Source organism: Alosa alosa, unplaced genomic scaffold (genome assembly GCF_017589495.1).
Source record: "Alosa alosa isolate M-15738 ecotype Scorff River unplaced genomic scaffold, AALO_Geno_1.1 AALO_1.0_unplaced_4, whole genome shotgun sequence".
NCBI classification, from domain to species: domain Eukaryota; kingdom Metazoa; phylum Chordata; class Actinopteri; order Clupeiformes; family Clupeidae; genus Alosa; species Alosa alosa.
Window position 1 is genome coordinate 8,031 of NW_025962543.1, and position 24,172 is coordinate 32,202.

At 17.1% G+C, this 24,172-nt stretch overlaps 1 protein-coding gene and 1 pseudogene across 1 annotated transcript; both read left to right on the forward strand.

The window, feature by feature from the left end:
- Nucleotides 1-4,340: 4,340 nt before the first annotated feature.
- On the forward strand, nt 4,341-4,924 carry LOC125290338 (annotated as a pseudogene).
- A 2,550-nt stretch (nt 4,925-7,474) lies between these two features.
- On the forward strand, nt 7,475-10,527 carry LOC125290327 (DNA replication licensing factor MCM3-like). Its single transcript, XM_048237159.1, is given in 2 exon segments — nt 7,475-7,482; nt 8,928-10,527. Coding segments are annotated over 2 exon segments (1,608 nt in total).
- Nucleotides 10,528-24,172: the final 13,645 nt, after the last annotated feature.

A 24,172-nucleotide genomic window follows, 5' to 3' on the forward strand; every position in this document is an offset into this window, starting at 1 on the left:
TTATTTTTAAATTTAAATTTTAATATTGATATCTTTAAAAAATAAATTAAAAAATACATTTTTATTTACAATTTAATTCATCCAAATTATTTATTTAAAATACTCCTTTTTTATCATCTTCATGTTCTATTCTCATTATAAAATCTATTATTCTCTTTATTTTCATGTGATAATAACTAAAATGCATCATATGCTGCTGGTCTATATAATCTAAACTATGCTTCTGCATTATCAGTTCTAACAACATCTAAATCACTATCAATATTACTATATCAATTATTTCTTATATTGGCATCATTTAAACTTTCCTGTATAATCTGTTGATTAATTGAAACCTAATTACTAATTTCACTATTATCTAAATTATACTATTCTTCTACTTGTTCTATAATTTCATTTATATTATTCTACATTGTATTATTTTTTTATTTCCTTAAATTAGATATAAAAATAAAAAACACGAATAATATAAATCACCTAATTTTATATCATTTCTTATTATTTAATTAATTACTGTAAAATATCCTAATATATTACCACCTGTTATAATATATTTATTATTCTCTATCTCATAATTAAATTCTAAATTTGTATATATTAATTCTAAAAATTTTTTACATAATTCCATATCTATACTAATAATAGTTTTTGTATACTTTGGATTATATATACAAAATACTATTAATATAAACTATCATCTCTCATCTATACTATAACTCTTCTTTTCCTCTAATTTATTTATTATTTTCTCATATTTCTCCTAATAATTGAAATTTTCCTTATAAAATTCTTCTTCAAATACTATCTTACCCTCTTCTGATTCCATATATACTCTTATCCCATACTTATCTATCTCACTCTTCTATCATCCTAAATTCTTATACTCTATCTTCATAGGTGAATGTATAAATCCATAAATACTTTTCTATCTATCATATTCACTTATATCTTTTACTCCCTAGTCCATTAAATTATTGTAATATCTTAAATAATTTTCATAAACATATGTTAATATAACCTATTTCTATCTATAATCTATCTTAATATTAATTAATTCAAAATATTCCTTAAATATAGGAAAATAAAACTATAATTTATTCAATAATATCTTAAATGTCTCTATAGAAATAAACCTCTTATTATAATTATTATTTTCATACTCAAATATTATCTCAATATCTTCCCTATATATAATCATTATCATTAATAAAAATTCTAATAAATATGTAATAATATTATGCTAATACTTAATCTAATAAACTCTTTCTATTTTTTCATAAATTATTTTTCCAGGATTAAAATAAAAATTATCTTCCTAAATTTCTCAAAATGTTTCCCTACTTATACACTATATAAAATCTAATAAAATCTAACTACTACTTTCCATCTTAAATTTTTTAATTTTTATTTTTTCCTAATTTATTATAGAAAATAATAATTTATACTATAAATATTCCTAATTTCTATATACCTATCTCTTATCTTTATATCCATTTATTATCATTTTTTTCTTAGTATAATCATAATCTTTCATATTACTACAACACAATTATGTTAAATAAAAAATCAGAAAATAAAGAAATAAAATGAATAAAAGATAAAATAGCTCCTGAAGCACATGAATATGAATTAAACCTATATCATTGAGTAAAATATAAAGATTTAAAAACATATCCTTATGCTAAATATAATAAAAAAGTTGAAATATTATATCCAACTAATGAAGAATATAAAAATTATTTTGTTAATACTGAATGAACTAAAGAAGAAACAAATATTATGTTAAATTTATCCTGTAAATTTAATATGAGATTTATAGTAATACAAAATTATTTAAATAATGAAATTAAAAAAATAAATAAAAATAATACAGTAAAACCCCCAATCTTCACCTTAGAACAAATTAAAGAAAGATTTTATCATATTCAAAATAAATTAATAAAATTAAGAAAAATTTCAAATGATTTTCCTATTACTAAAATATTATCATATCAATATAATAGAAAATATGATGAACAAAAAAGAAAAAATTTAGAAAGATTTTTTTATCATAATAAAGAAGATGATATAGAATTAGCACAATTAATTGTACAATATAAAAGAATAGAAGAATAGATTACAAAAATTCAAAATAAAATTCAAAATAAAAGTAATATTAAAAAAATAAATATAAAAAATAGTGAAATAATATTTGATAGTTTACTTAATCTTTTAAATTTAAAATTAGATCCAAAATATAATACTTTTAAAATAGAAAATAGATTAAATGATGAATTAAGAGAAGAAAAATATTTAGGCTATTGTACTATATATAAAAGATTTAGATTTATTAATAAAAATAAAATAATAAGTAAAATAACTCCTATAGCTATTTCTAATTTCTTTAATAAAGAAATAAAATAGAAATTACTTAAATCTATAGATACAAAAGAATGTATTGTATTTACTAGATCTCATATAATGAAAGAATATAAAATAGATATAATAAATGATCAAATTATTTATCCTATAATTAATATAAATAATGCTAATAATATATCTAAAATGTTTTCAGAATTAATTATAAAACATTTAGATTTCATGGTTTATATACTAGAAAATGGTTCCTATTTCAGCTTAAAATTTTGTAATGAAACAACTCAATGCGTATTAGAAAAATTCTTATTAGATTTAGCCACATTAGTCGCATTATAGATAAAATATAAAATAAATAAATAAATTTAATTAAAAAAAATTATCATTCACTTAATCTTCACTTAGGATCTAATAATCTTTTCTCTTTATTATTTTTTAATATAAGATTCATATCACTATCTTCAATTACAAAATTAAGTTCTTTATTTGATATTATTCTTTCTTCTTTACTACTTTTAGTTATTATAATACTATTTTCTAACTATAAATTTCATCTTAATATTATCTATCCTACTGTTTTATTATATTTTTCAGATAATTTTTTTATAATTTCATCCTTTAATGGAGTTTCATTTGAAATCTATGGTAAATATCCCATACTACAATAAGACATTATAGCAATATTCTTACTTTTTAAAAAAATTCTTAAATTTATTTGCTTTAAATATGGATGAGATTCAACCTAATTAATAACTGGTTTAATAGTACAAATTTTTAATAATTCTTCTAACTATAAAATACTATAATTAGATACACCTATAGATTTTACTAAACCTAATTTTACTAAATTTTCCATCTATTTCCATGTATTTTCTATACTAAATTTATCAGTTAATAAATTATTATCTTCATCATATGGATACATTATCTTATCATTAATATATTTAAATTTACATGGTCAATGTATTAAATATAAATCTAAATATTTTAATCCCAATTCATTTAATGCTTTTTGACACGCACTTTCTATATCATCTAACTATGTACATCAAACTTTACTAGTAATAAATAATTCTTCTCTTTTTATTTTACTATCTTTTATAACCTATCCCAATAAATTATGATTTTCATATCTATGTGCTGTATCTATATGTCTATATCCCTATTCTAATGCAAATTTAACTATATTATAAAACTATTCTTTATCTAAATTTCATGTTCCAAATGCTATTTTAGGACATTTTTGTTTATTATTTAAAGTAATAATCATTTTATTAACACTATTATGGAATTAATAAATCAAAATATTTCAGGTATAATAATAGAAAAAAACAATATACTAGAAAATATAATAGAAAAAGATTCATTTATAATAATAAATATTTCTTTAGTAGATATTTTAAAGAAAATACCAGAAAATTCTATAGTTTTTATAATATGTAATACATTTAAAAATAATAGATAGCTCTTATAGAGAAATTTTACTTACTTTATACAAAATATTAATGAAATTTATAGCGAAGTATTTAAAAAATTAACAATAAATAAAATTGGATTTATTATATCTAATGAAATGATCTTTAACGTTAATAAAATATATTTATACAAAGAATTAACTAATAAAGAATTTTTAACTAATAATTTTATTAAAGAAAATGATAATATTTATATAAGAAAAAATTTAATTAATAATATAAATTCAGATGAAAATAAATATTTAAATCTTATAAAAGAAGTATTAAAAAAAGGAAAAATTAAAAAAAATAGAACAGGAATAGATACTATATCTGATTGCGGTTATTTTATGAAATATAGTTTAAAAAATAATGAAATTCCAATATTAACTAGTAAATTAATGGCAATAGGATCTATTATAAAAGAATTATTATGATTTGTTAAAGGATAGACAGATAATACTATATTACAAGAATAGAATGTTAGAATATGAAATGGAAATTCTAGTAGAGAATATTTTGATTCTATAGGATTATATAATAGAAAAAGCGGTGATTGTGGTCCTATATATGGATTTCAATGAAGATATGCAGGTGCTAAATACATAGATTGTCATACAAATTATTAGAATCAAGGAATAGATTAGTTACAAAATATAATAAATAAATTAAAAAATAGAACCTATAATAATGGAGAATTATTAATATGTACATGAAATCCTGTTTAGTTAAAAGAAATGGCGTTACCTCCATGTCATTGTTTATTTTAGTTTTATTGTAAAGATGAAAAATTAAGCTGTATAATGTATTAGAGAAGTGGAGATATAGGATTAGGAATTCCATTTAATATTACTAGCTATAGTCTACTTACTATTATGATAGCAAAAATTACAAATTTAGAACCTGGAGAATTTATACATTATATTTGCGATGCTCATATATATGAAAATCATAAAAATTTATTAAAATTACAAATAGAAAAAGGACCAAAATATATTTTTCCTAAAATACAAATAGAAAGAGAAATAGAAAAAATAGAAGATTTTAAATTTGAAGATTTTAAAATATTAGAATATTATTCATATGAAAGAATTAATATGATGATGGCTATATAATTTATTTTTAAGATTTTTTAAATATTTAATATAATAAATACTAAAGAAAATATTTTTATATATATATTTAATTAATATATAAAAAGTAAATAATAAAATTACTTATTTTTCTTTCTACCTTTTTTCATTAATGTCTATAATCTTTTTTCAATTAATATAGAATTAGTATTTAAAAAATATTCATTCAAAAATATATCAATATAATCCTAGTTATCTATTAATAATGAATTAATAAACATAAATAAATCCATAGCTTTAGCTTCTGCAGTTCCTTGATCATTTTCATTCATATATTTCATATAAATAATACCTGATAAAAAAATATTCATACTAGAATCTATTAGAAAATTAGAAGAAATGCTATTACCAAATATAAGATTCATATGATGAATTTCTTTCATTATATTAGCTATATTTTTAAATATTGTTATTGTTAAATTATGATTTATTTTTTTATTATATAATAAATAAGAAAAATTATTTTTAATATAAGAATAAACTATTAAATTATTCATATAAAAAATATTTTTTGGTAAAAATTGAGGATGTTTTTTAATAATATTTCTTTCTTTTTTATACTATTTAGTATTAATATGCTATTTGATTCAATAAATTTCATTATTTTTCTCATATTTTATATATTTTATACCTTTTCTATAAATAATACTATCTGAATTTTTAAAAATATTTGAAATTTCTTCATGAGTAAACATTTGAATTTGTGTAAAGAAAAAATAAATGTTGGGAATAAAGATTATATTAATAGGAGATAGTGGTGTGGGTAAATCATGTATTTTACATAGATTAAGTTAGAATAGATTTTAGCCATTTCATGATCCTACTATAGGAGTAGAATTTGCAACAAAAATTATTAAAGATATGAAAATATAGATATGAGATACAGCTGGATAGGAAACTTTTAGATCAATTACTAAAAGTTATTATAGAGGTGCAACATCAGTAATATTAGTATATTCAATAAATCAAGAAGAATCATTTAATAATTTAAAAAATAAATGATTATAGGATACTATATAGTATGCTAATAAAGACTGCTTTATAACAATAATAGGAAATAAATTAGATCAAAAAGAAAATAGAAAAATAGATTCAGAAACAATAAAGGATTTTTGTAAAGAAAATAATTTTTTATTTTTTGAAGTATCTGCTAAAACAGGAGAAAATATTCAAGAAGTATTTGAATCTATATGCAATAAAATAAATACTTGAATAGAAAATACAAATGTAGAAGATGATGTATTACATTCTTTAGGTATTAAGAATGAAGAAAAGGATAAAAATAATTGAGGATGTTGTTAAATAATTTTTTTTTGAAATAAAAAAATATTTTAATTTTATAAAAATTTAAATTTCTGCTCCTCCTACTGCTCCATATATTTCTTCATCTTCTTCATTTTCATTTTCTACCGCTATTATTATACCGCTATTTAATGAAAGATCTGTTCATGATTTACTAGATCTTCTTGTTGAATATGATGGATTTTGTTGAGTTCTGTTTGCACCAAAAAAATTATCTTTATCATTTGGATAAATACTTGATTCATTGTCATATGTTTTTAATGAAACTGGACCTTTTAATTTTATATTAAATACATGACATCTTTCACCGTCTGTATCAAATTCACCTTCACTTATAACATTATTATCTTCTGTGACTTGGAATATTTTTTTAGAAAAACTTTCTTTTATTATATTTAATACTTCTATATATTTATATAAAATACTTTTTATTTTATCGTCCTCTTCCTCTTTATATATTTCTAATATGTCTACATATAAAATTTTTATTGTATTATTAAAAGCTATAAATCCAAATAATAAAGCTTCCATATTTGTAATTATATCATTTAAAATTAATATCTAACTTTCAAAATTCTATTCATTAGGCTTTCTTTGTTTTTTTAATTTACGATATCTATATGTAATATTATTATTAGGATTCTTAGGATTTTTTTCTTCATCTGTTTCTTTATCCTATAATACATCTCTTTGATTTATTAGTGCTCTTTGTTCTCTGCTTAATTCTAATATTGTTAATCTATTTTGTTCTACAGTTTTTAATTTTTGAGTGAAATCATTGATATTTTTTATATTATCTTTATAATTTTTTTTAATACATTCATATCTATTATAAATCGTTTTATATTTTTCCTTTATAAGATTATTAAACTCTTTTTCTACTTTTTTATTTGCAATATTTATTGTTTTATAAATTTCTTCGACTGAACTACTACGATCAGGTAAAACTAATTTATTTGAAGATTGATCATTAAAATCAATTCTTATATGTTGTATTATTTTATTCATTCGATTTTCATGATTATTATTACTACCTGAAGAATTTTGTTCATTAGTTTCTGGAAAACTTATATTTGAAATTGAACTATTAGTAGATTTATTTTTTCTTATAGTATCTTCTTCAACTAATTTATCAGATATATCTAATGATTTTTTACTTCCTGATTCAGAATATAAACTTAATGATTCATAAATATTTTCATTACTTTCTGATGGTAATGATTTAGTAGTATGAAGAGGTCTTCCAATAAAATTATCCTATGGACTTGTACTATTTAAGTCAATAGTTTGTAATAGATTTTTATTATCAAATATATGTTGAAGAGTTGTTTTTTTTGATTCTGCTTCTCTATTTAAAATAGAAATCATTCGTTCCTATCCTACTTCATTATTTACTATTAATTTAGATTCATCAATACGATATGGTACAATTGGGAGTTCTCTTGATTGAATTAAAATTTCTTTTTCTTTCTTTTTACCTAATTTTTTTCCGAATTTTTTACTGAATTTAGATGGTGTTACTTTTGACAAACCATTTCATTTTGATTCAATTGTAACAGTATCACCATTATAACTAACAACTCCATTCTAAGTTTTTCTTTTTGTTGATAATATATTATTATGTTCTTCTAATATATTACTAGGATTGAACATACTTATATTTGGACTATTTAATGGCAAAGTAGAACTAGATATACTCTATATAATATCAATAGTTGCAGCTTCGTCTTCTTCTTCGTCTTCATTTTTTATTATTCCAGCTATTATCATTTCGGATTGAGTTAATTTTTCTATATCTTCTATCTCTTCATCCATTGTTTCCATTTCAAAACAATCCTAATTAGAATATCCTTCATTAGCCTATCTTCTAGAACTATATAATAAACTTGGTGTTTCTGGAGTACCTTCTTCTCTATATTCAACAGGATGCATAATATTATTTCCTATAAATTCTGTTCTATCCACTTCCATAAACATACGTATAGCTCATACAGTAACTAAAAATATACCTAAAATAAATGCACCTATAAATTTTAATATTGGTATAAGATGACCATATGAATCATTTTTTGTAATCATGAAAGTTAATTTATGTATGAAATTATATTTTAAATTAATTAATCGACAATAAATAAATTTATTAAAATAAAATATAAGTGAATATTATTGTTTTTATATTAACTATTAATCCGATATTTTGTTATATTATTATTAGTTTATATTGTTTATTATTAAGTCTATATTAAATACATAAAAAAGTAAATGATTTTATATATTTTATTTTAATAAATTTATTTATTGTCGATTAATTAATTTAAAATATATTATTTTAATAAAAAATATATTTTAAATTAAATTTTATTCTTAAATTTAAAAATATCACAAATATGGATTCTGATAATTTATATAAACAACATTTTCTTAATTTTATAGATCCAGAATATATGGATGGTTATTATAATAGAAAAATACAAAAAATGCTTCATTATCAAAATTAGAGATTAGTTATTGATATAAATCATCTTAGAATTTATAATAGTATATTAACAAATGAGCTAATAAATAATCCTAAAACTATATTATATGAGTTTGAAGAAGCTTTAAATTTATATATAAATGAAACTTATAAAACTTCTTAGTTATATTTTATCGGTATTAAAAATATTGTTTCTTCTTTTAATAGACTTAATCCTAATCAAGTTCTTTCAAAACATTTAAAAACATTATTAGCAGTTGAAGGTATTATAACAAAATGTTATTCAATTATTCCTAAATTAAAACAAGGTGTTTATTATTCAGAAGAAACAAATTTTAAAGTAATTAATTATCAATATCAACATGAAATAAATAATAAAGAAATACAAAATAATTATTTTCCTAGTAGAGATGAAGAAGGAAATCCTTTATTTTTAGAATATGGACTTAGTACTTATTATGATTATAGAAAAATTATAATTCAAGATCTTCCTGAAAAATAGAAAAGTGGAGAAATACCTAAAAGTGTTTCAATAATATTAACTAATGATTTAGTTAATAAATGTAAACCTGGAGATAGAGTTCAAATTACTGGTATATATACGGCATTTTCTAATTCTAATTTACAATTTAGAACTTATCTTATAGCTAATAATATTTAGCAAATAAAAGAAACTAAATTAGAAAATATAATTTCAGAAATAGATATATAGAATATTAGAAAATTAAAAAACGAAAAAAATCTTTTTTCATTATTATCTAATTCTATTTGTCCTTCTATTCAAGGTAATAATAAAATAAAAGAAGCATTAGTATTATAGTTAATTGGAGGTCAATTAAAAAATTGAAATAATAAAAGAGGTGATATTAACATATTAATAGTAGGAGATCCTTCTACTGCTAAATCTCAATTATTAAGAAGTAGTTTAGATTTAATAGATAGAAGTATTTCAACATCTGGTAGAGGTAGTACAGGAGTTGGTCTTACAGCTATAGTTAGTACAGATAATACTACGGGTGATAAATGTTTAGAAGCAGGTGCTGTTGTATTAGCAGATAAAGGATTAATAGCTATAGATGAATTTGATAAAATGTTACAATCTGATAGAGTAGCTTTACATGAAGCAATGGAACAACAAACTATTACTATAGCTAAAGCGGGTATATATACAACTCTTAATTCAAGATGTTCAGTATTAGCAGCAGCTAATCCTATATATGGTTCATATGATATTTCATTACCTTTAACAATGAATTTAAATCTTCCTGATTCTTTACTATCAAGATTTGATCTTATATATATACAATTAGATTATAATGATAGTATTAAAGATAGAGAAATTTCAAATCATATATTAAATATGCATCAATATAAAAATACTAATGTGATAAAAGTTAACAATGAAGTATATGAAAATTATAATAATCAAAAGATATTAACAAGAAGTATGTGTAGAAAATATATTCAATTTTGTCGTAATAGATATTTACCTATTTTAAGTAAAAATGCTAAAGATAAAATAATAAAAGAATATATTCAATTAAGACAGATGACTAATACTTCTATTCCTATTACGGTTAGAACTTTAGAAACTATAATAAGATTAAGTACATCACATTGTAAATGTAGACAAAGTAATACTGTTAATATTATTGATGTTAATATTGCTTTATCGATATTAAAATATACTTTAAATATGGAAGTTCAAATAGAAAATACGGATAATATAAATGATGAAAAAGAAAATTTAAATATAGATGAATTAGAATTTTATGAAGAAATACAAAAAGTAATAAATTTAAATTAGTCTGAAGAGGATAATTTCATTTCTATTTTACAAACAATTTTAAAAGATAATTATAGTATAGAGATAGAAACAGTTTATTAGAAAGTATCTTGATTAGAACAATATTTTAATTTGAATTTATCAAAAGAAAAAATAGATATTTTTTTAAAAAAATTAGATAATGAGCATAAAATCATGTTAAAAAATAATAATATTTATTATTTATAATTAATTATAAATTCAATTAATTCTTTTATTAAGGTATAATAAAATTCTACTTCTATATATTCTTCTTTAATAGTTTCTGTATATAAATATAAAGAGAAAGAAATAATAAATTCTTCATTTCACAATTTTGGATTTAATTCTAGTTTCTAATTTTTCTATATAATTTCTATATTTATATGTTTCTAAAGATAATATAGTAAGGACTAGATAGCGATATTCTAATTATTTATTTTTTTTAATAACTAAATAAAATAATCTCTAGTTATTATGAGTGGGTTTAATTTTATTTTTTGATTATATATATAATATTTAAGTAAATTTTTATATTTTATTTTATTTTTTAATTTAAGATTTGTTATAGGATTATATGTTTCTAATATTATTTTTTTAAGTAAATAATTTTTATTTAATATTTTTTTTATTTTTTGATTAAAATGATTTTTTTTAAAATTTAAATTTTTATTCATTAAAAATATTTTTATAAATTCATTTTCACTATATATTAAATATTCATATATTTTATTAGATTTAAAACTTATAATTTCATTTTCATATTTTATATCTATATTTGTTCTTTTTTTAGAAGAATTTATATTTATTACTGATATTTTTTTATCTACTCTTATTATAGTATATAACAATAATCTATAAATTTTTAAATATTTTCCGTCATTTTCTGCATTTTTTAATTTATTATTTTTTATAAAGGAAAAGCCATCGTTAATAGAAAATAATATATTATCTATTATATCTTTTATTTTAGATACTTTTGTTATTTCTATCTATTCTTTTTTAATTATGGCTATAGTAGGGGGTCATATTGCTAATATAAATAATTTAAAATTTATATCATTTTCTATATCAAAATATATTTTTTTATAATTTCCTGTTAATAAGCTTTTAGCTGTAGCAAAATATTCATTAATAGACTATGGATAAATTATTATATTATTTATATCTATATGTATATTATAAAATTTATTAATAAAATGTAATAAAATTTTATTATTAGAACATGGTTCTAGTAATGCTCCACACATGCATAATATTGAAAATAAATAATATAAAATCTATTTAAATTCTTTAATATTATAAAATATAAGATTAATATTATTTATTAAACTTATTATATCATTAAATAAAATATTTTTCTATGAATTCTACAATGTCATATATTTTATTGTTAAGGATAAATAAGTTCCGCTTAAAATATAAAAAAATGGTATTATATAGGGTAATTCTCCCTATGATATTTCAAGTAAACTCTAATCAACAGTTCCTTCTATACATCTATATATTATTTTATTTACTAATGTATACATTATATCATTTTTATTAGTAAAATTTCTAATTATTCAATTTTTAGTATTTTCTATTTTATTATAATTAATTAAATTTTTAGCTAATATTTTATATGTTATTAAATTAATATAATAAATATTATTTTTATTATTTAAAAATTTTATATCTTCATAAATTTCTAATTCTTGTATATATTTATTAGTTTTATTAAAAATAAATATTAACATAATAATTTGACCTAAATACATTCCATCATTTATTATGCACATCTATCCATTTAATTTTTTATTACTTAAATAAATATCGTTAATAGCTAAGTTATATATTTGAATAAATAATCCATCTCTTTCATTGAAATTATGTTTATATATTAATCCTAATACTACACCACATGTAAATAAATATAAAGACATATTACTATTATTTATATTTAAAAATTCTTTAAAAATAATTTCTATAATTTTTTTATTATTTGTATTTCTATATATTAATCCAATATTAAATAAGGATAAAGATTTTATTCCTTGATCTTTTTCTTCTTCATTTTCTTCATTTGTAAATTTAATTCTAAATTTAGGAATATTTTGAAATGATATTTTCTATACTAATATAAGTATATCGGTATCTATAAATGTATAAATTAATCCTAAAGAAAATAATAAAAAACCATGAGACAATGTTTCATATAATGTACTGTATATAATATTAACTTTAGTATCATTAGAAAAATTTTTCATAAAATAATCTATATAATTATATTTATTATTAATAATTTTAGATAATACCGATCCTAATAAATATGAAACAAAGGTTATTGTATCATTATTTTTATGCAAATTTTTATATTTTGAAAATTTATTATCTATATTATAATTAATTATATTTTTTATTAGTAAAAATTTATCATTATAATATAATAAATTATTATTTATTTTAATAAATCATTCCTTATATCACTTTACTCTCTATTCATCTATATCTTCTATAAATCTATTTATTTTTCAATACTATTCAATAATATTTATTAAACTTATATCATAAATATATTTTCCAGGTAATAAATAAATATTTAACATTTCTTCATCTATTTTTTTATTCAATATATCCTATAATTTTTCATTATTTTTAAATATAAACATCTATTCTCAGATTCTACTTAATTTAAAGAAAAAATAATATATTATTATATTTCCATGTTCCTATACTAAATTTAATAACAATTCATTTTTATTTTTATTATTATGATTTTTATAATGTAAAATATCTATTTTCTCATTTATTTCAAAAACTACAATATTATTTTTTATTAATTTTTCCTAATGAAATATATTAAGTAGAGTATTCATTAAATCTTTTCTATATGAATTAATATAATATAAAATAAAATATTGAAATTCTGCGATTATTTTATCATTATATACAATAAATAAATTATTTTTTAAAAAATATTTTTTTATAAAATTATTTATAATATATACAACAATATAATAATATTTATTTTTTATTTTACTAAATATATCTATTAATTTTTTTCAAGTTAAAGAATTATTTATAAAAAATTCTTTAATATTCATTATATTTTTTTCATTTTTAATAAATTCTAATAAATAAATTATTAAATTATTATTATTATTTGAAATTTTTATTTTTCCATTTATATAATTTATAAAAAATCTTCCTATATCTTCATTATTATTTTTAAAAATATTTAAAAATTCTGAAGTATTTACTAAATTTTTTATTTTATTTTTTATTAAAATAATTTTATTATTAAAAAATAATTTTTCTAAATTTGTTCCTATTATACTATCATTAATAATACCTAAAGAAATTAAAATATTAAACTTATCATATATAATAACTTCATTATTATTATTCTAAATTAAAAGAAGTTTTTTTCTTAATATTTTACTTTTAATTATTTTAAAATATTTATAAGAAATTTCTTTATTTTCAATTATTATAGTATTAACATTAAATAAATATTTTATTTTTTCTTTATTATTTTTTATAGTAAAATAAATATAATTTATTTCATTTAAAATAATATTATTATTTTTTAATTTTCCAGAATAAAAAGTTCTATTTTTAATAAAATAAAATCTTTTTTTTATTATTTTAAATAAACTAATATTATTATTTTCTTCTTTAATTATATTCTAATTTGTAATATTTGATAATTTTTTATTATTAATATTAATTTCCTAAATATTATCTAAAAAATGTATTAAATAATAATATGTTTTATCTTTTAATAAAATTATTATATTTTTTGAAGTTATTATTTTATTAAAATTAATATTTAAATAATTAACATGACTATTAGGAGTATTAATATCGTTATTTTTATACTAAAAAATAAATAATAAGTTTTCACTTAAAATTAATATATATAAATTTTTATTAAAATAATAAAAATTACTATCTATAATATTTTTTTCTATCTAATAACTTTTTAATTTTTTACCTTTAAGAGATAAAACAAATAAAGTATTTTTATTCTATAAAAATAATATTTTATTATGATTTATTATAATATTATTATTAATATCTCTTACTATATTAGGATTATTATAATCTATATTATTGTTATTTATTATTATATTCATTTTTATTAATTAAAAACACAAACTTAATTAATTATTAGAATGAAGAAATCTTCCTTTACTTTTTTCTTTTTCTTCATTAGATATACATGTAATTAAATTTATATAATTAATAAAACGTTGTGAATATTCTTGTGGTGGTACTGTATCTATTTTTATATTGGAAAATACATAAATTCCAGTTTTATATCTATTAGCAGTTTTTTTAAATAAATCATATGGCTATAATACATCTATTATTCCTAATTGATAATAATCTTGAAATAAAACATCATTAACTATCTATGTATCATTAATATTTATTTTATATTCATCGATTATAGGTGTTTTTAATTCAAAATATGTTTTTTTATATAATTTACTAAAAACACCATTATTAATCTATGTAAAAATATTTAAAAATTCTAATATTGTATTTACAGATAAAACATTTTTAAATAAAACATTTTCATTTAAATTTTCAATATTTTCAGTTATATTTTCATATGGTGTTTCTATTATTTCTATTTTATTCTTTTCTAATAATGTTAATATTTCTTCATTTATTTCTTCTATTTGTTTTATACAATATGTTTTTATACCTATAAACAAAGAATAATCCATTATAGATAAAGACTATAAAAAATACACATCATTATTCAACTATTTCATAAATATATTTTTAAATTCTTTACTAAAATTAATTGTTAAAGGTGAAAAATTTATATCTTTAAAAACTTGTTTTCATTTTTCATTTTCTATTATTTTAACTATTCTATCTTCAGTTGTACCTTTTAAATCAAATGTTAAAAAATAACTATCACTGTATAATTCAGATACTATATTATTCATAATAACAAAATATTTTTTTTCACTTGTTCAATTTTTAGTTTGTATAGAATGTAGTGCATATAATTTACTTATTAAAGTATTTTTATTATTTTTATAATGTTCAACAAATTTTTTTAATTTTAACATTAAAAATTCCTTTTCACTTTTACTTATTGTTTTTATTATTAATCTATTATTTTCTGATTTAAAAAATGATGCACCAGATTTGCCTGCGCCACTACTACATATAGATATAACATTAGTTTTACAAAAAGATTCTAATATCTATTTTTCACTTAAATTAAATATTTTACGTAAAGTATCAAATGGCGTTGCAGCATATGTACAAAATATTGCTTCTCTATTTTCTAATGCTATTGTTATTTTTCTTTTTTCTTTTCAACTTGATTTTCAATTTATTAATTTCTATAATACACTATTACTTGTTTTAGTAGAATAATATCTTTCTAATCCTATTCTTAATGCATTATTAAAATTATAAGAAAATTTGTCTTCCTAACAAATATTATCTAAAATTATCTAATCTCTTGAATAAATAGTAGAATTATTTATATTTAATAATGATGATTTTTTAGGTATTACAGCTCTAGACATTATAGATTTTCTCTATTTCTACATATAATTAAAAAACTAATTATAAATATTTCCTTCTAAATCATTAGCCTCTATTGATACATTAGATTTTCTTAAATTTAATAAATATTTATATAAATCATTTAATCTTTCTAATTGAAATGCCTTAATTTTAATACATTCTTTAACTAATGGGGTATACTATATTATTATATCATTCTTTTCAATTTCTATAATTTCTGTTATCTCTTCATTATCTATCTAACATCTATTTTCTATATTTTTTATAAGTAAATCAATAATATTTGCCATACTTGATTTTTTATGTAATACAACACTGAATATAAATATAACTAATAATAGTTATGGAATTTTGTGATGATTGTAATAATTTAATTTATCCTTATGAAGATAAGAATTTAAATAAATTAATTAAAAAATGTAGACTTTGTAATAAAATCTATGATAATCCATTTACTTTAATTTATAAAGATAATTTTTCTTTTAATTTAAGAAGATTGAATAATATAGTATTAGATATAAAGAAAGATAAAACTAGACCTATTATAGAAACTACATGTCCTGTTTGTAGTAATAAAAAAGCTATTTATTTTACTGAAAAATAGATAGGTGATATAGATATGATTCAGACTATATATGTTTGTATTGATGATAAATGTAATGCTTGGTGGAAAAGATAATTTTAATATTTTTTTAAAATAATTTAATTTTTATTTTTTTTATTAATAGCACAAAAAAGATATAAAAATAAAATGACAAAAAAAGATAAAAAAATAAAAAATTTTCAAATAGAGAAATTTTTAGATGTTATGGCTGAAGAAAAATAGTCTATAACAGAATCAGAAGAAGAAATGCCTCAAAATAAGAAAGAAGAATTAAGTAAATATGAGTAGGAAGCAGAATATATTAGATTATAGAATAAAAAAAGAAGAGAAAAATTATACGATACTTATAAAGATTTAACTTCAAAAAATAAATTATTAGAATAGAGATTAGATGAAATAGAATAGAAGGATTATGATGAAAGTATTATTAATGTTAAAAGGAAAAAATAGAAAAATTATTATGTTAAAAGTTTAACTAAAATTTGTTTAATTAAAGTAATAAAAGGAAAAGAATAGGAAGTATTAATATAGTTATATAATAAAATAATAAAAGAAGAAGATAAATATGAAGATATAAAAAATATTTATTTTTTAAATAATAATTATTTATATATAGAAACAAATAATTTAATAATAATTTCTACTTTATTAAAAAATACTAATTATATTAAGAATATTTATAGTAATAGTAATTAGTTAAAGGAAAATTATATTTTAGTACCTAATAAAGAAGTTAAATATACATATACTTTTAATAAAAATCCATTAAATTTGAAAATAAATTAGTTTATTAAATTAAATTTTGGTATATATAAAAATGATATAGCATAGGTTATGAATATTAAACACGATAATATAAGAGTAAGAACAATACCTAGATTAGAGAATGGAAAAAAGAAAATATTTAATAAGGAAAATGAGAGTAAAATAATAAAATCAAGTATAGATAATGAAAATTATTATTTATATAAAAATAAAGAATATAAAGATGGATTATTATATTTAAATATAAATTATAGTAAAATATTAATTGAGCCTATTGGTAATAATAATGAGTTATATAAGTATATAATATAGATAAACTAGAATGATAATATTAAATTAACAAATTCTTTTAATATAGATGAAATTATTATAATAATAAAGGGGGATATGAAGAATTTAATAGGAAAAATTGTAGGTATAGAAGTAGATTGTTATATAGTATATATAAATAAGCTTAATATGAGTATGACATTAAATCCTAATTATTTAAAAAAATATTTTAAGATAGGAGATGATGTATATAATATATATGATGTAAATATTAATGGATTAATTAGTAATATAGATGAAGATAAAATTACTATATATAATGATAAGTTAAAGGAACATAAAGCTATAGTTAATAGGAAAGATATTATGTTAAGTAATATATAGAATAATATTATATATAATAAGTATTCTATAGGAGATTTAATACAATTATTTAATAATGAGATAGGAATTATTTTATAGGTAATTAAGTAGAATAATAAGGTGATTTATAATATTAAAACGATAGATAATGAAAATAAGTAGATATCACCTGTTAAAATATAGACATGTATTAATAACAACTATACTGTATTTGACAAAGATTCTAGAAAATTAAATAATAAATCTATAGTTAAGATTATAAATGGAAAATATTTAGGATTTTATGGGTCTATAATAAGGATGTGAGAAGAATATTTATTTATATAGGTATTTAAATATTTAAAGCCTAAGAAATAGTAGTTTGAATAGAAGAATAATACGAGAAATTTAGATGATGATTTTTGAAATTTAAAGGAAAAACTATATATGTTTAATACTAACAATAGTAAGTAGAAGACTAAATTATTAATTATACCTGAATTAATAATAGTTACAAGTAATAAAAATGTAATGATAGAGAATAATCTTAAAGAAGAAGAGAATCATAGAATAGGATTAGATAATAGATATTAGATAAAGAAATATAAGAGAAATATTATAGGGGATAAAGAATTAATAGGAAAATATGTTATAATAACAAAAGGAGAATATAAATCTTATAAGGGAATGATAAGAGAAATTTATGAAGAAAATGTAAATGTTGAGTTACATACCAATGGTAAGATAATTACAATATCAAGAGAAGAAATACATATAATTGAACAATAACATAAAAATATCAATGATTAATGATAATTGAAAAACCCATTTTTAGAATTATTTATGATTGTATATAATTATATTTGTTTATTTATTAACATTACTTATTTCTTATTTGGTTACAAGTATATATATATATAAAATTTTCATTATTGAAAAAAATAATTTAGTATTTTAGTATGATTAGTATGGGAAGAATTTAATAGAGAAAATAAATATATAGTGTATAAATATGCATAGGTAGATGTGTAATTTTTATTTATTTATTCTTGAATTATATAATAATGTTAAAATAATTTTATAGAATGCAATAACTAAAATATTAATAAATAAAATTAAATTTGATTTAGGTTAGATTGAAATAAAACATAATAATCATAAAACTGAAATAAATGATATGGAAAATAAGATATCGGATATAATAAAAAATATTAAAAAATTAATAAAAGAAATTGACTATAGTAAATGTAACAATTATTCTATAATGATTTTAAAAAGAATAGAATATTTTTATTTTAATAATTATTTATGAAAAAATGAGAATATTATTAATGATAGTATCTAGTTAATAGAATAGGAAATTAATAATATTAATAATGATAATAATATAGAAAATATAGAAAAATTATATACCATATTCATAATAAATTATATATCATATTATACAAAAAATAAGTGATTAAAAGAGAAATTAGAAAAATACATTAAATAATTTTATGTTACTTTATTTTTATAATAGAATTTAATTATTTAATTACTTCTGGCACTTATGCACGTTTATTTCTTCAAAAGATATCTAATGATTTTATTGATTATTCTATGGATCATCTACTTGTTTATTTTAAGTAAGTATTATCTCTACAATCAAATGATTAAAGTTTTTTATAACAGTATATATATAGCTACTGAAATAAAAATAGTCTTAACATCTCTCAGTGTAGACTCATCTTATTTGTTAATGAAATATATTTCTTTTTTTTAACATAAGTAGTTTATAGATGTCTTAAATTAATATCTTCCTAGTCTAAACATCTATTTTCTTAAGATCCGACTCATTCCAATTAACTATACCGAATGAATACTAAAAAAGGCTTCCAGCTAAGGTATTATGGCTTTAACCATATTACTACCATTAAGTTTAGTTAATGTAAGCTTCCTCACTCTTTTAAAATATTCATCGGTTAGTTGAATTTTAATGGCCTTATCCTATATAGTAGGGCTTTCCTACATGTCTAGATATTTATACTAGGAGGATATTGGTAGATCCTTTAGGGCCTACCACCGTGTATTTAAAATTAAAGATAATATTAATAAAGATTAAAAAAGCTTAAATACAATAAAAATATTAAAAAAGATTTTTAAAAATAATATAATAAAAAAATCAGGTTCAAAATTACACTATAGAAATTAAATTATAATAAATTATTTTAATTTTTGAATTATTATACTTAATTTATAAAAATATCAATTAATAACAAAAAAATGAAATTGATAAAAAATTGAATTTATTTTTTCTTTTTAGTTATAAAAGTTACATTATAGGAAAAAAAGAGATAAAGAAAAAAAATTAGTATAGTATAAGAATAATATCAAAAATGATCTCTAGAATCTTGAAACTGAAATAAAATGGATTAAAAGATAAAATTAATGAAGAAGATAAAGATATTGATAAATTATTAAATTATTTAAATTCAGATTCTGATAATATTATACTTAATATATTGAATAAAATTTCAGGTGATACTGGAAAAATATCCAATTTAAAAAAAAAAAAAAAATAATGATAAAAGGAATTAAATAAATTATTAGATGAAATAAATAAAAAAAAACAATTATTTGATTATGAAGAAATAGGAAATAAAATGATAGATGAAATAATAAATTAGATATGTAAAAAAATAAATTTATTGGATTTAAATAAAAATAATAATGTTAAGATAGATTTAGATATTATTAAAATAAAGAATAAAATCTATAAATGAACAAGATAATAATAAATATTATATAAAAAAATGATGATGATAATGAGTTATTATTGGATATATGTGAAATAATTAAAATTGATATTAATGATGGTATAAAAAATAATAATAAAATTGATAATACAAATAATTATTATTTTAATATAGAATTAAATAATAAAAAAATATAATCAAATAGTAAAAAAAAAAGATATATTAAAAAAAATTTATAAAGATTCAATAATACAAATAAAAAATTTATTTTAGAATAATGAGAAAAAAATGAAATTAAAACAAGGTTTAAGATGTTAACAAATAAAACAGATATATTTGTATATCTATGAGATAAAATTAATAAAAAAATTTAAAAATAAAAAATTTAAAAATAACCCTAACAGTTAATAAACAAAAATCAGAATTAATAAAAATATATAGAACTCTTTTGAAAAAAATAAGGATTTATTTATTAATAATTGATATTATACCATAAAATTGGACAAATAGGAGGGAAATGATAATAATTTATCAGATCTAAAAAAATTTTATATTTAATAAAAATGAAATATCATGAAAGTATAACGGAATAAAAAAAAAAATATATATATTAATAATTTTATGATAAATAAAAAAATATATTATAAATTTTTAGAAAATATAATAAATAAGAAATATATTAAGAAAGATTCAGAAGATAAAATAACAACATTAATAAATAACTTTAAATAAAATTATAGATTCTAATAATGAATCTTATAAAAATATAATAACTATACAAAAAAGAAATTTCATTAAATATAAAGATTAATAAAGATTCAATTTTATTTACTGATGAATGAAAAAATAAGATAAAAAAACAGATAATTATATTAATTATTAAAGAATATATTAAAGGTATAGAAAATGCAAAAAAAGAAATTAACGAAATATATATAAAAAATTTCAAATATATAGATAAAAGAATATGAGAATATACCTTAATCAATATACAACCTCCCATGTATATTACTATTGAAAAAACTTGAGAAATATGAGAAATATTGATTCTAATTATATGTCCTATAATCTCCATTACTCTTATTACTCTTATTATATGATGATGTCGTGTTTTAAAGATAATTAATTAAATTTAAAGTATTGGGTGTTTTTTTATTAAATAATATTAAAAATTTATTAGATTAGAATTTATATTTTCTTATAGATAATTCAGATGATAATATAAATTTTTTAGATTATTTAATTTCAATAAAAAAAAAATAAAAAATAATGATAAAAGGAATTAAATAAATTATTAGATGAAATAAATAAAAAAAACAATTATTTGATTATGAAGAAATAGGAAATAAAATGATAGATGAAATAATAAATTAGATATGTAAGAAAAAATAAATTTATTGGTTTTAAATAAAAATAATAATGTTAAGATAGATTTAAGATATTATTAAAATAAAGAATAAATCTATAAATGAACAAGATAATAATAAAATATTATATAAAAATGATGATGATAATGAGTTATTATTGGATATATGTGAAATAATTAAAATTGATGATAAAATAAAAATTAATAATAAAATTGATAATACAAATAATTATTATTTTAATATAAAATTAAATAATGAAAAATATAATCAAATAGTATTTTTAAAAAAAAGATATATTAAAAATTTATAAAGATTCAATAATACAAATAAAAAAAATTTATTTTAGAATAATGAGAAAAATGAAATTAAAACAAGGTTTAAGATGTTAACAAATAAAACAGATATATTTGTATATCTATGAGATAAAATTAATAAAAAAATTTAAAAATAAAAATTTAAAAATAATCCTAACAGTTAATGAACAAAAATCAGAATTAATAAAAATATATAGAACTCTTTTGAAAAAATAAGGATTTATTTATTAATGATCAATATTATAACATAAAATTGGATGAATAGGAGGGAAATGATAATAATTTATCAGATCTAAAAAAAATTTATATTTATAAAAAAATGAAATATCATGAAAGTATAACGGAATAAAAAATAAAAATATATATATTAATAATTTTTATGATAAATTAAAAATATATTATAAATTTTAGAAAATATAATAAATAAGAAATATATTAAGAAAGATTCAGAAGATAAAATAACAACATTAATAAATAACTTAAATAAAATTATAGATTCTAATAATGAATCTTATAAAAATATAATAACTATACAAAAAGAAATTTCATTAAATATAAAGATTAATAAAGATTCAATTTTATTTACTGATGAATGAAAAAATAAGATAAAAAAACAGATAATTATATTAATTATTAAAGAATATATTAAAGGTATAGAAAATGCAAAAAAAGAAATTAACGAAATATATATAAAAATTTCAAATATATAGATAAAAGAATATGAGAATATACCCTTAATCAATATACAACCTCCCATGAATATTACTATTGAAAAAACTTGAGAAATATGAGAAATATTGATTCTAATTATATGTCCTATAATCTCCATTACTCTTATTACTCTTATTATATGATGATGTCGTGTTTTAAAGATAATTAATTAAATTTAAAGTATTGGGTGTTTTTTTATTAAATAATATTAAAAATTTATTAGATTAGAATTTATATTTTCTTATAGATAATTCAGATGATAATATAAATTTTTTAGATTATTTAATTTCAATAATAAAAAAATAAAAAACTGTTAACTTTAATCTTTTATTGTATATTATTTCAATATTTTTATTTATCTAATTTTTATTAATAATTCAAATATAAATATATTTTATATTAATTTATTTAAATATTCTAGATAAGAATTTATTATCTTTATAATAAAATAAAAATAATTTTAGATTTTATTGTAATAAGAATTATAATAATATATAATATATATTATTTATCTAATAATAAATAAATAAAGTATATAATAATATTTTTGTAATATTTTATTTATGTAAATATAAATACATAAAGATAAAAAATGAAATTTAATGAAGTCAATAATATTATAAAATAGGGAATGTACATAGTTCCATATACAAAAATTGATGAGAATGAATGAAAAAAATTAATATCATAGAAGAAGAAGTATCAATAGCCCTTATATAGACAACCATTAATGTTGATTAATATAATATTTGTAGAAATGAATGAATATTATATGAATGGTTATAATAAAAATGAAAAATTATATAATGAATATTGAACTACAGAAGACATATCATATAGAGATAATTTATTAACAAATAAAATTTTACATAATTTCAATATATTACAAACTAGAATACCTAATATATTAAGATTAGTTTTTTCATTAAAAAGTTAATTTTCTTAGTTATATATATATGTTTATAATTGTTTATAATTGAAAAGATATTAGACTTC